At 50.4% G+C, this 13657-nt stretch overlaps 1 protein-coding gene across 1 annotated transcript in view; it reads left to right on the forward strand.

The window, feature by feature from the left end:
• WSCD1 (WSC domain containing 1) overlaps positions 1-12652 on the forward strand; it is a 43110-nt gene extending 30458 nt beyond the window's left edge. The window contains exon 8 of the mRNA XM_005858887.2: positions 3778-12652. Within this exon, the coding sequence (XP_005858949.1) occupies positions 3778-4130 (353 nt within the window). The 3' untranslated portion in view covers positions 4131-12652. The remainder of the gene's footprint in view (positions 1-3777) is intronic.
• The last annotated feature ends 1005 nt before the right edge of the window (positions 12653-13657 follow it).

The following is a 13657-nucleotide window of genomic DNA, read 5'->3' on the forward strand; positions in this document are numbered from 1 at the left end:
CTTTGTCCTTGGGAGCCTTGGTTATGGGTACCTACAGGTGAGTGGTCAGGGGAAGCACGTGGTCCTGCCCACTCTGTCCTGGTCCCCTGGGAACCACCCACTTTGTACAGCAAGCATGTCAAACTCAAAGGCTAACACGGGCCAAATAAACAAGGCATGTGGCCCGGGGGCTGTGAGTTTGACATGCTTGGTGTACAGGCTGTAGTAACCCGCCTCATTCATCTGGAAGGCTTTCACCTGTCTCTCACAGCTGGCTATTTTGGTCCACAAATGGCTAAGTGGCCCAGTGGTTTGAACAGCCACATATAAGTGTTACGCAGTTGCCTCGGATGGTTTTAGAGATACCAGGACATCTTTGAGCCTTACAGGGCCAGTTAGATGCAGCCACTGCCTCAGAGCACTTACAGAGCAATGACACGTGCAGATGGGACATTCACAAGGCAGCTCCAGAGCCAAAATGCCAACCCTGACCTGGGTGAATGTGGTTGAGTTATAAGGAAAAGTGGCCGCTGTTGGCCTAGGTGGAGGCAGTGGGAAAGGCACCCTGGGTCTCAAGCATCAAAGACTGCATCTCAGATTTACACAGCCCAGAGCTGGACTCTTCCTTTCCCGGAAGCTCCCAGCTGCTTGACAGAATGAATCAAAGCAAAACTTTCAGTGTTTGGCCCATGAAAGAGATGAGTTTGAAACGTGTGGAGCTTCAGCAGGTGAACCCAGAATTCCAGATTCAAAAGAAACTTGCAAATACAGGTGCTTCCCAGCCAGTCATGAAAGGGGTGAAGGCTTATTTATGTTTCAAAGAGCCCAAGGTAAGCTCATGCACATCTATGGAGAATGTCCCCAGAACTGGCTGCATAGCTGCATATGCCGGGATGTGGTCAGGAAACAAGATTCAGGGGACATTTTTCTATGACATCCCACTCTACCCTCTAACCAGTCCCTGCTAAACTTTGTTCCCATAGCCTCTATTCTCTGTAGTATACATGGGCTATTTCCCTACTAGGCTGTAAGCTTAAGGACAGTCTTGATCCCTGACAGAAAATCCGACACAGCACGAGCACACAATAATCAGTGTTGAAAAATATGTGATTCTTTGTGTGGGTGGGTAGAGTCTGACCTTCTTAGCCAGAAGTGATTTGGGCTCGAACGCCCAGGACTGGCCCAAAAGACCCAGGAAGAAGGCAGGCCCCCAGCCCAGAGATATTGTTCCAGGGGAGCAGGGCTCTGTTCATAGAAACTGGGCCCTGGGTTCTGCAGGGCTGGGCTCAACCACTGTGGATGAGACCTTGGCCAGACCTGCTCTGGGGTCCCAGGTAGAGAATCTCCACAGGTGCAGGCTGGGGCCCTGTTACAGGACCGTGGCGTGAGGTCAGAGGGGGACAGGGGGGACAACAGCTGCTCACAGCCCTTGAGTGTAATGATGGGGATCCTGCTCCTACTGTGGGGAGCTGGGTGGAAGTGGGGGGCTTCTCAGGGACACACACAGCCACGTGGAGAGAGGCCTGGCTCTGTTGCCATGGTGCTCTGTGATCCTGGGCAAGTCACACACCCACTCTGAACCTCAGTCACTTCATCCAGTTATGCATGCAGCTATAGTTGACTCGCAGGGGTATTTGTGATGTTCATGTGAAATTGCCAAGAAAATGCCCAAATGTATGCATCTCCAGCATTTAGAGACGGGGCATGGTCAAGCCCTCTGACTCCTGGGGATCTGCCTTATCTCCTTTATCTAGCAGACGCCATCTTTCCCAACTCTTAGACATCTCCTGCTGTCTTGGGCAGGGTCAGTCCTGTAGAGGCTGCTCTTGTCAACCATCATAGGCCCTCCCAGTGCCCTCTGCTCGGCCCCTATTGCCAGCCTTCCCTCAGGCAGGCAGGTGAGCATTAGGATCTGTCTGCCCCTTGGCCCTGTGGGTCCCACAATGCCTTCCTCCAAAGTGGCCCTCTCCTTCCCCCGGGCAGGGTTTAAGGGCGAGAAGGACCACTGGCGGAGCCGGCGCACCATCTGTGTGAAGACCCACGAGAGTGGCAGGAGGGAGATCGAGATGTTCGACTCAGCCATCCTGCTCATCCGGAACCCGTACAGGTCCCTGGTGGCCGAATTCAACAGGAAGTGCGCCGGGCACCTGGGCTACGCAGCTGACCGCAACTGGAAGAGCAAAGGTAGAGAAGGGGCCTGGGGGCGGGGCCTCACTGCAACGTTATTCATGGAGTCAGCCTGCTGACACATGCTTACTGTGTGCCAGGCACTGGGCAAGGCCGGGGAGCCCAGGGAAAGGGGTCACGGTCTCTGCCCTCAAGGCGGGCACAGCCAGCTTTAGGCAGGAATTGCAGAGGTGAGTAATATAAAGCCAAGTGTGTTCCTCCGAAATAAAGCTGCGTTCAGCAGGGTGGTGGCATGATGAGATGCAGGGCTGTAGGCCAGGCAGGCTGTGCGTCTGTCCCTGCGTGGCTCTGGGTCAGGTGGGGCTGACCTGTGTCTCCCCTCCCCCACTCCGCTCCCCGCTTTCCCCATCACCCTTCACCTAGACCAGCCCCCAGCATCCCTACCCGCCTTGCTGATTCCTCTTTAGGATGGAGGCCAGATAAGCTCTGATCCCTCCTGGGCCTCTTACCAGCCCAGTCACCCCAGCAAGCTGCACACCTTCGGGCCTCAGTTTCCTCCTCTGAAAAACAAGGTGGTCCCCATCTCAGAGGGTCATGTTGAAGATGAGAGAAAACAAATGCTCCCCATAGCCCAGTTATGGAAACTATTTTCCTTGGGGTGATTCTTAACATGTGCATTCCCCTCCCCCCCTTGCCTGCCGCAAAACACCTCATCTCTTAATTTGCTAGAAAAGAAATCTCATGAAGTCGGTCATCTGCGGAAGTTTGCAATCGCCCTGTCCATGGCTTCATGGTGTGTCCTCCTGCCCCGCTGTGCCCAGGTTCAGCTGGCCTCACACCCACAGCACAGTGAGCCTGGGTCAGGCTGCACGCCTTAGAGCAGTGGTTCTCAACCTTCTGGCCCTTTAAATACAGTTCCTCATGTTGTGACCCAACCATAAAATTATTTTCGTTGCTTCTTCATAACTGTAATGTTGCTACTGTTATGAATCGTAATGTAAATATCTGATATGCAGGATGGCCTTAGGCGACCCCTGTGAAAGGGTCGTTCGACCGCCAAAGGGGTCGCGACCCACAGGTTGAGAACCACTGCCTTAGAATCACAGGAGGGGCCAGGAGAGGAAGCCTGGCCGGCACAGCGTCTTCCTCTCACCGGGAGGCCCAGCAGCTGTCCCACACACGCTGCTCGGTCCCTGCACCCCACATCAGGTGTGCATAGTTGCCAGAGACAAGATCCAGGTGAAGGAGGGCACCTCGATTTCCGCCTGTCTTTAATGCGGCTGCCATGCACCGTGGTGCAGCCCACCTCTCCCTGGCCAGGTGCAGTCCCTAAGGTCAATGAATTCATAACACGAGAAAGAGAAAGAGAGAGAGAGAGAGAGAGAGGGAGAGCCAGTGCTTGGTTCGTGCAGTTTACATTTGTTTTAACTCGATGTATTTGCTGGGAAGTAGGCAGACTCAAGGTCACGTCTTCCTGGCTTAGGACTCCTCAGAGCGCAGCCTGATATTAACCCTTTTTCACAGTAAGTCACCTTCCTCAGCAGGGGGTTCAGGCAGGTTGGCCCTGGGCAGTGGGTGATGGAAAATCCTGGCCGCTTCCCTGGGCATCCAGGGGGGACCAACAGCCCTCCCGGGCCGGGCCCTGACACGGCACCCCTCTGTCCTCCCCAGAGTGGCCGGACTTCGTCAACAGCTATGCCTCGTGGTGGTCCTCGCACGTGCTGGACTGGCTCAAGTACGGCAAGCGGCTGCTGGTGGTGCACTATGAGGAGCTGCGGCGCAGCCTGGTGCCCACGCTGCGGGAGATGGTGGCCTTCCTCAACGTGTCCGTGAGCGAGGAGCGGCTGCTCTGCGTGGAGAACAACAAGGAAGGCAGCTTCCGGCGCCACGGCCGGCGCCCACACGACCCCGAGCCCTTCACCCCGGAGATGAAGGACTTGATCAATGGCTACATCCGGACAGTGGACAAGGCCCTGCGTGACCACAACTGGGCTGGGCTGCCCAGGGAGTACGTGCCCAGATGATAGGCCGCCGCTCTGCGTGCCCTGCTGAGAGCCAGCCGCCCCTGGGGCTGCACCCGCTCACATGCTCAGGTGGTGGCCTCGCTGGGACATGGGCTGCCCGGTGCCGTCTCCCGCAGGTGCAGGGAGACCAGCCACAAGCCCTTAGCCCACCCAGGCAGACACGATGCCACAGGACAGACACACGCTCCTAGCTAGACACGCTTAGACACGCCACTCCACGCTACAGTGCCTGTTTTCACAAGCCCAAGTCACCATGCCACGCGTGCACCCGAGCTCTCGGAGGCCCCAGGTTTCCTGTTTTCAGCCCCAGGCATGGACTTGCTGGTCAGGCTTCTTGACTGCGGGGGCTGGGCTGGGCGGGCACCTGCTCTGAGCAGCAAGGACTTGGGCATGGAGGTGGGCTCACGGACTGCTGCTGCTGGGCCACGTGGCCCTGACATCCCATAAATGTGTGTGGTGTGACACTGGGCACCACGAACTCTGCGGCCCTGCCTCCCGCTCTGTGGATGGGCTGGCGGCACCGTGGGCAGAGTAGAGCACCCCTAAGCCACGCGCCAATCTCAGGACCCACCGCAAGTCCTGTGCACCCCCTGCCACTCCTCCAACATGAGTGCCCCTTGGAGGGGGGCCTTCTCGCCTGGCTTCTTTCTCCATCTGTCCCCAGGGAAGCCGGGCATTCACCCCATGCCTCACATACAGGGTGTAAGAGTGAGGGGACAGGGGGTAGGGAGGGAGCTGGGCCTCAGGGGAGTCCTGGACCTGAGGGCCCATATGCCATTAGGATCGGGGTTGTGTGGGCATGGGGAAACGCAGGAAGTGTGTCTTGGGGTCACTGTGACCGGTGGCCCTGCCCATCTTGACAGGTCCCTGCTCTCCAGAGGGGTCCTGCCCTGGGTCATGAGGAGGGGGTGCTGCACGGTCCATCAGCAACACAACCCTGGACCCTTTGGGGAGAGGCCATAGCCACAGCTTCTGCCTGACCCCCAGTGGCCATGGCCGAGCCCTCTCTGTCACTCTGTGACTCACCCACCACTTCCTGTCACCAGTCTCTGCCACACATCTGTCTCTATTTCTGCTACGTTGCCACCTTTCCCACTTGTTCATTCATTTCCTCAACAAAAGGGGGAGGGCCCTCCCAGATGCTGACACCTGCTGTGTGCTGGCCTCCTGGAGAAGACCTGTGTGAAAGGCCCCTTCCCCACCCCAGCTCAGTCTAACAGGGTCGGGGGAGGGGTCATACCACGTGGAGTGAGAAGCCCAGTAGCAGGAGCGTGTGTGCTGTGCAGCTCACAGTGCTGGGCCCCTGTGCCTGGGGTCTTCAGGGAATGCACCACAGCAACTTTGACCTGGTCTCCAGAAATCTGTAGGTATTATCCCAGCAAAGCAGAGGGGAAGGGTGATTAAGGCAAAGAGAACAGCATGTGCAAAGGCTCAGAGGCTTGGAAAACACTGGTGAATGGGGTGTGGGGCGTGCGTGTCTCCAAGTCTGCAGCAGAAGGAGCGGAGTGGGTGGGTGAGGACAGAGGTGGGGACACAGAAAAGGACTCTGTCCTCACAGCCACTTAGTGTTCAGCCTGAGCAGGGCGAAGGTGCTAATGCTCACTGCCTTCACCTGACATCCCCTCAGCCTGAGCCACGCTGCATCACGGGGAGAAAACGGGGCAAGGGGTTTGGAAAAGCTGGGCATGAGGATGGCCTGGCCCTCTGCTCCCTGGCCCATGAGGAGCGGGGAGACAGGGTGAGCTAAGAGCACCCCTAGGAAAGGCAGGCAGGGCCAGAGGGCCCAGCAGAGCCACCCTTCCTCAGAGGGAGGCCTCCCCAGCCTTCTGCTTTGCCAATGACTGAGCTTGAGCATCTGTGCTCCTGGTGGCCTCCAACTTCCTCCTGAGGTTTCCCCAAACCCACCCTGATGCTGAGGCTGTTGTAGACCCTCCCACAGCACCATCTGGCTCAGCTCAGAGCTGGGAACACCAGGGGTTTTGTAAACATTATTGGCTCTGCCTGGGCTCCACGGTCAAGTCTGTGAAGGCCTCTGATGAGGCTGTCTCCCGAGTTCTAGGAGCAGCTGAGACCCACCAGTGGGAAGAGGGCCAGGGGACACCTGCATCCCAGAGCAAACCTAGAGTCTCAAAGGAGACAGCAGCACCAACTGACAGAGAAGAGGGAAGCTGGCATCCTCCCACGACTGGCTTCATGGCTGTGGCCCTCACTCCCTGGCCACCCAGACGGTCTTCAGGTAGAAGACCCAGAAGCCATGCTGGAGAGGCAGACGTGTGGCTGGAGAGTGGAGAAGGACCACCGCTGAGGCACAGCCCCCTGCTCATCCCCCTTCCCCACCCCAGGAGTCAGGAGAGCAACAGCACAGCCCATTCCTCCTGATGGATGGGTGGTTGCGTTCCCTGCGACCAGGTACCCGGAGACCTCTCCTTCCAGGTTGGCAAGTCAGCTGCTCAAGTGGCCTTGTAGCTTGCTTGCACCTCAGCCAGGCATGCAGATGCGATCAATGATGGGGTCAGGGTGCATCCAGGTCAGGACAAGTCACTGCCCATGGAATGGCGCCTGACACTTGGCAGGTGCTTCTGGATGTTGGGTGAACAAGGAGGTGCAAAGGCCCTACCTGCTTCTGGCTCCCAGCAGCCGTAGCCCCGGGCCTGGCTCTGTGGGAGAGCAGAGCACAGGAAGGGGGATCCGTCTGTCCTTTTGAGACAGTCTGTTTGTGTCCAAGTTAGGTCTTGTCTATAGCTAGCAGCTTCTCCATAAAGAGGATGCTGTCCCCACCGGCCAGGTTGAGTAAAAGCAGACCTGTATTCAGGGGAGGCGTGTGGTAAATGCATCAGGAACCTTTGAAGAGTGACACCCTGACTGTCTACAGATTCCAACTTTAACAGCCAGGCTATGGGGTTGCACAAACCTGTGCTAACACATGTAATTTTCATGGATTTCGTCTCCTGTTGTGGATCAATTTGGAAACACCAAAATATATAATTTTAAGAAGCTAAATCACATTCTGATAATCCCAGTGATGTGGAAATGAGAGAAAAGAATAGACAGGCTTCCAAACCCTGGGAAGAAAGCTGCTTAATCATGTGAGCCTCTTGTAATGAAGTCTCTTGCAGCTAAAATTAGATTTTGAGTGCATGAATATGCAGTAACGTTTGCACACCAGAATGCATTTTTTTCTCTTAAAAGTAGCAGGAGCTACTTGGTACATAGGGGGCTCCGAGAGGGGAGATGAAAATGTTGGGGTTGATCTTTGTGGCTGCATAGGTTTGTTTTCTTCTGACTGGAAACTCATTGGAGGTGTTTGAAATGTGATGCCTCCGGTTCATTCAGGTTTAGGGAGAAATTGATTGGTCAGAACCCTCACTGATCACTACCCAGTAGTGGGCAAGTTGGCGTGAGCAAGTAGAGTAGAGTAGAAACAATACAGGGTCTGCAGATTGAAGGATTAGGGTGTACCCCAAGCTCTGCTCTGCTATGATCTTGGGGAGGCCTCTCCGGTCTCCGTTTTCCATCCATAAAATGAGGGATGTGGTGGATGTTGTTGACTGTATCCCCAGTGTTCATTCCCCCTTTTCCTTTCCCAGCAGGCCCTGATTTCTGTTTGGGGATTTTATCATCTGGCTGGGCTGGCTTGACTATCACTTCCAGGGCTGAATGCATGACCTAAACTAAGCCATCACATTCCAGCTCTCTGGCTACAGTGATTGGTTCAGGTATGGCTATGTGAGCAAAGCATCCAGAGGGTACCTGGTCTTTCAAGATTTTTTCTGGGAATGTTGGGTAGAGGCTCTTTTTATCCACCTGCTGGATGTGCAAGAGGAAGTAGGTAGTCTTCAGTCTTGAGTCTTGATGGTGGCTGTCTCGGGACCATGAAGGAGAAGCACTCTCAGCCTGAAGTCGGCACTACTGAAGGGAGAGTCCAGAGGCAGAAGAAGCCAGGTCCTTGGTGACATTGTTGAAGGATAGGATCAAGCTTTGCCTGCGATTGGCCCCACCTCTGGACACTTTTGTTCCATGAGCCAATAAATTCCCTTTATTGTTTAAATTGGGTTGAGTTGGGCTTTGGTTACATCCCAGGGCAATGTCCGCACGGCTTGGAATAAAAGGCCCTGACGTCCTGACATTCTCTGTTTCTGGCTGATGTAGGTAAAGACCAAAACTCAGACCAGTTTGAGCTGGTAGAATTAGAAAGTTGCTTTTTACAGGAACGGGTCTGGCTGTGAAATGTTCGATAGAAGGCTGTGCTTAGTCAGCCAGGACAAGAAGCATTAAGTCAGTACACAGTGAAGTCACCTATATATCCTGAGAAAAGTATTCCTTGTTCAGCTCAAACCACAAACTAATCCTTAACCAACACTTTGTTATCATCTCTACTTGACAGATGGGAGGACTAGGACACCAACTTTAATTATTTGCAAGAGTATGGCCCTGTTGTATTTACCATAACTCTTTTCATGAAGAATATGATGTGATCTTGGAAGGGATGCTTTGATAAACTATTTGGATTGAAGGTGTGACCTCCTTCAAGAGACATCTTTTAGTAATAGCTGATGGGCAGTAAACTGCCTTAAAAGGAGGGTAGGTACGGTTAGTCACAGCTTTGGTTTGCTGAGTGAGACATGCAAGCTTGGGGCAGAGCAGAATCGCTGCCATTGGAGGAGAGGTGAGTGACGAAACTGAGAGTTCCCCTCCTCCACCCTCCCCTCTTTAACTCTACTGTGTGATAAAAAGTAGAGGGACAGAGGGAGTTATAGCCCCTATCTTCAAACTCTCCTTGGAATCTCTGACTCTAGTACAGTATGCAGGATGAAGGTCTGTATTATAGGTAGTCAAAGCCAAGAATCCCAGGAAATGGATGTGAGTATATTTTCCTCTGTCATGGGAAATATAAGCAGGTCCATCCTAAGTAACAAGAACAATTGCTTATATCAAATAAGGAATCTTAATATCAAACAAAAATAAAAACAATTCCAGTTGATGCTGTAAGCATAAGTATGAGCTGAATGAATTACCTTTCCAAGGTGTCTTCAGTACTTGAGACATTTCTTTAGATTCAGACATCAGCAGTTACAGATACATGGCTTGATGGTGTGGCCAATGATGATTCATAAGAGTAAACAGTGTTCTTACAAGTCATGAAGTTCTACAAACATCATTCCACATGTGCCTCAGTGAGGTGGACATTATAATTTCCATGGAGGGGCCAGGAGAGAAATTTAGTTTCTGAGTATGTTACCCAAAGTTCACATCCTTTATTGTGTAGATAAGAAAAATGAGACTTAGAATGGGAAAGAATTTCCCACGAGGTCATGCTATGAGAATGAATGGTGGAGATAGGGCTGGAAAGAGGGCTCTTTCATGAAACCACCTGACTACCCTCATACTGCATTCCTGGAACTCTTCAAGAAATTGCTGGAAATGAGGCAAATGTGCCATTAAGCTCATTTGGAAGCGACCCCATTAATTTCACTGCTAGTACTATTTTGTGGGCACCTGAATTCAATTTTAAGAGTCATTTATCAAGCCTCCTCAGTACTTGAAAACTTGGTTAGATTGTGCAGGTCTTTCACAGGAGTGAGGTTGGAAAGATGGACCATAACTTGCCATAAGGAAGGAGTTTGGGGTTTTTATCCTGTGTCACAAACATCCCAGGCACCAGAAAAGCCCTGTTCCCAAAAGATATTGACAGACAAGCATCTTTGTTGGGCCTGAGCCCAGCAGTGTGCATGCGTTGATGAGTACGCATGCCTGCAGGTGTGAGCTCCAGCTGCTGACGGGCAACTTCCCCTTTGAGTCGAAGGCCAGCCTACCTGAGCATTACAAGTGTCAAGAGCCAGATCACATAACTTTGGTATCAACTCACTTGGATAACTCCTCCTCCCATAAGCAGAGCTACCACATCCAGATGACACAGGGAAGCCAGGGCGCACACACACAGTGTGTCTGGGAGAATGCCTGGGAATGCAGAGCAGTGGCGTCAGGCACAGATACTTGCCTCTCTACCCAGCCTTCAGCCATCTACATTGTACCATCAGACATTGCCAAGGTTGAGATCACAACTCTCCAGAATCACCTGGATTCGTTTTCTATTGCTACGTAAATAACCACAAACTGAGCAGATGAAAACAACACATATTTCCTCCCTGTCCCCCCGCCCCCCAGCCCCAGCTTCTGGAGGTAAATGGTCTCGGCACAGCTGAGATGGGTCCGCTGCTTCAGAATCTCACTGGACTGCAATCAAGGTGTGATCCAGGCTGTGTTCTCATCTGGGGAAGTGTCCGTGTCTAATTCACTGATTGTTGGCAGGATTAAGTCACTTGTTGTTATAGGATTGAGGCTCTCAGTCTCTCCAGCCCACCCACAGTTCTCAGTAAGTGGGCCTCTCATAGACAGTTCACAACACAGCTGTTGGCTTTTTTGGGCTGGCTGCAGAGTGAGACAGTCTGACATACATTACATGGGAATGCCACCTCTTCACCTTTGCTGTCTTCTGAATAAGAAGCAAGTCACAGACCCTACCCACCCTCAAGGCTAGGAGATTACACAGGGACATGAATGCCAGGAATTGGGGACCATTGGGGACCATCTTTAGATCTGTTCATCATAATACCATTATGGAAAAAGTCCAGAAATCAGTGCATTCCTTATGTTGTGTAGAGCAATGCTGACCACTGGATTTCATTGAATGCAGTGGATATTTTGAAGAATCATCCAAGTTATATCCATGTGATAATAATGAGTGTGGGTCTAATGTCCCCAGTCCACTGCCCTGACATTAACAGAGTCATTAGGAACGTCCCCAATTCATATTGGCCACCTCTATACTCACTCTTTATTTCTCTTGCTCAACACATAGTGGACCCTTCAATAATTTCTTTAATTTTAGGACATTATTAACCATTATTGATTTGAATATTGCCACCTCTTTCCTTCTCTAATCCCTCATTCTGGCATTTCTTTACACTGATGCTGGAACACGAAAATCTAGTTTCCACATCTCAGCTCTTTTACGTATTTTCCATCTGTTAATCCCACTGCTGGGTTCTGGGAGAGATCTTACCTTTGACAGTCAAGAATTATAATTTACTCTTCACTGTGTACATTATTCTATTCAACCAACCTGTTAATTTCTATAATTATCTTTTTTATTCCCAATACCTCTAAGTGATTAGAACTTGTTTCACAGATGATGCCCCTTCATAGCTCTCTGAGGATATTAAATATACATATGTAAATGTTTTCTACTGATTGCTCAATTAATTCTGTTTTGGGGGGTGTGAGTTTTTTCATTGGTTGATTCTGCTGTCTTTCCCATAGTTTTGGTTTTCATCAAAATGTTGGCGATTGTGTATTCATAAAAGGGGAAGAGAATTGTGCAAGGGTCAGCCATCCTGGCTGCCCCAGGTTTGATACTAATGGCTCTGTTAATTACCTCAAACCACCTCCTGCCCTCCAACTCCAACTCTTGATAGGGAGCACTCACCTTTCTGAGGCACAGCTACCAACAATGTCCTGGGTGCTGATTTCCTCATCTTTCTGTTTTCTGTCTTTCAGAGTTTGTTCAGTTTGGGGTCCACTCTAGTTCTCTTTTTGTTTTCAAGCATAGCTAGGTTATCATATACATTTGATTCAGGGAGAAAAAAAAACACAAAAAACAGAGCAAGCACTTGCTTAATCTACCAAGATCATGAACACCAGTTCCTTGATCATGGACACCAGATCCTTCATCATGAATACCACCTCCTTGATCATGATCACCAGCTCCTTCATCATGGACACCAGCTCCATCATAGGCACCAGCTCTATCTTTGATGTCTTCAGGTGACCTAAAACGATTGCAAAAATTCCTGGCTTGGAGTGAGAGTTTTATTCTAGAATCATTGTTTCCTCGCTATGTGACTTTGGACAAGTGTCTTCCTCTCTCTGAATCTCAACTTATTCATGAAAACAATGAAACGTTTGACATAACAATTGTCTTAGGCCTTATCCAGCTTTGGCCTTCTAAAATTTTGTTTGTCTCATCTGCATAATCTGGTGAAAAGGAACAATCTCTGTCCCTGCTCAAAATAAAAGCCCTCACCAAAATGTCATAACAGACTGAACTTCACTTGAGAAGCCAATCTTTGTCCAGAATCTCCCCAAATGGAGAGTGCCATGGGAAAAATGAAATAGCCTTAGGATAAATTTTGTTTCTTCCTGCCACTCTTCATGTTAACAATTCACCAACATTTCTCATTAACTTGAAAACTGTATTTAAAGATGTCTATCACTAGATTTTAAACCATTGGAGGCAGGTTGTGTCTTGTACTTATTTTTGTAACCTCTGCCTTTAGCACAGGACAAAGATGCAGGAGGCACAGGAAGTATTAGTGAACTAGAAGGAGGGATGCACGAAAACCCTAAATCACCTGGCTTTTAAAGTTTTTCAGGAAAATAATATCTTCCTAAAAAATAATGTCTTTTCTTATCTGTGAATTGAGAGGATGTTGCTGAATATACTTGGTTGAATTTTTCCATCACCTGCATATTGGGAACTGAGTTCAGCCATAACTATTTAGTGTTAGAGGTTAAAAAAAAAAAGTGAAGAACTATGGCAGCCACCAAATCCCCCTGAAGAGTTATTTTGAACTCCTGTACAGGTCAACCCTCTGTTCCTGGCTCTTGGAAAAGAACAAGAAATAAATCAGCAGGATTTTACTCCAAAGTCCTGTTCATGGACATTCAGGAAGATAATGGTATAAGCCCCACCTTTGCTCCCATGTGAGCCTCCACTGCAGGGGGGAGGGGGGACACATTCTTGTTTGCCTTGGGATAGATGAGCTTCTCTAGTTCAGTTCGGCAGCTCATTCCCTAAAGATAATCCTTCCTATAGCAAAACTTTTTTTTCTTCTAAATAAAAAACTCCTTTCTATGTTATGCCCCAACGTATAATACGGAGACATCCACTCCTTCTGAGAGCAAGAGGAGGGATAGTGTATTTGGATAAGTGACAAAGAGAGGGAGGTTGGAGGATATCTTCCCGCTCCCAGGCAGGAAAGAATAAAGGTTTCTCCCCCACCCCCACTCCTGAGGTTAGTGTAGGTGGATCTTTTCTCTCCATAGGATGGGGTAAGGATGAGAAGTGCAGAGACAAAGATGCTAGGTGCATGCGAGCACCTAGAACCTCCCACCCCAGCATCATCATAGAGTCTAACACTCACTGCATTAGTTATCTATCATTGTGTGAGAAATCACCCCAAAACTTAAGCATGACTTAAAGCCACAACTTAAACCAAATATTCATCAACTCAGAGTTTCTGTGGGTCAGAAAACTCTTAACTGGGTCCTCCAGCCCAAGGACTCTCATGAGGCTACAATCAAGAAGCTGACCAGGCTGCAGTCTCATCTGAAGGTTTAACTGGGAGAGGACTCATGTTCAAGTGCACTCACATTGTCACCGACGGCATTCAGGTCCTCATGGGCTGGTGGACTGAAGACCTCTGTTCTTTGCCTTGTAGGCCTCTCCAAAAGGCATCGCCCGACAT

Source organism: Myotis brandtii, unplaced genomic scaffold (assembly GCF_000412655.1).
Source record: "Myotis brandtii unplaced genomic scaffold, ASM41265v1 scaffold1223, whole genome shotgun sequence".
Taxonomy (NCBI): Eukaryota; Metazoa; Chordata; class Mammalia; order Chiroptera; family Vespertilionidae; genus Myotis; species Myotis brandtii.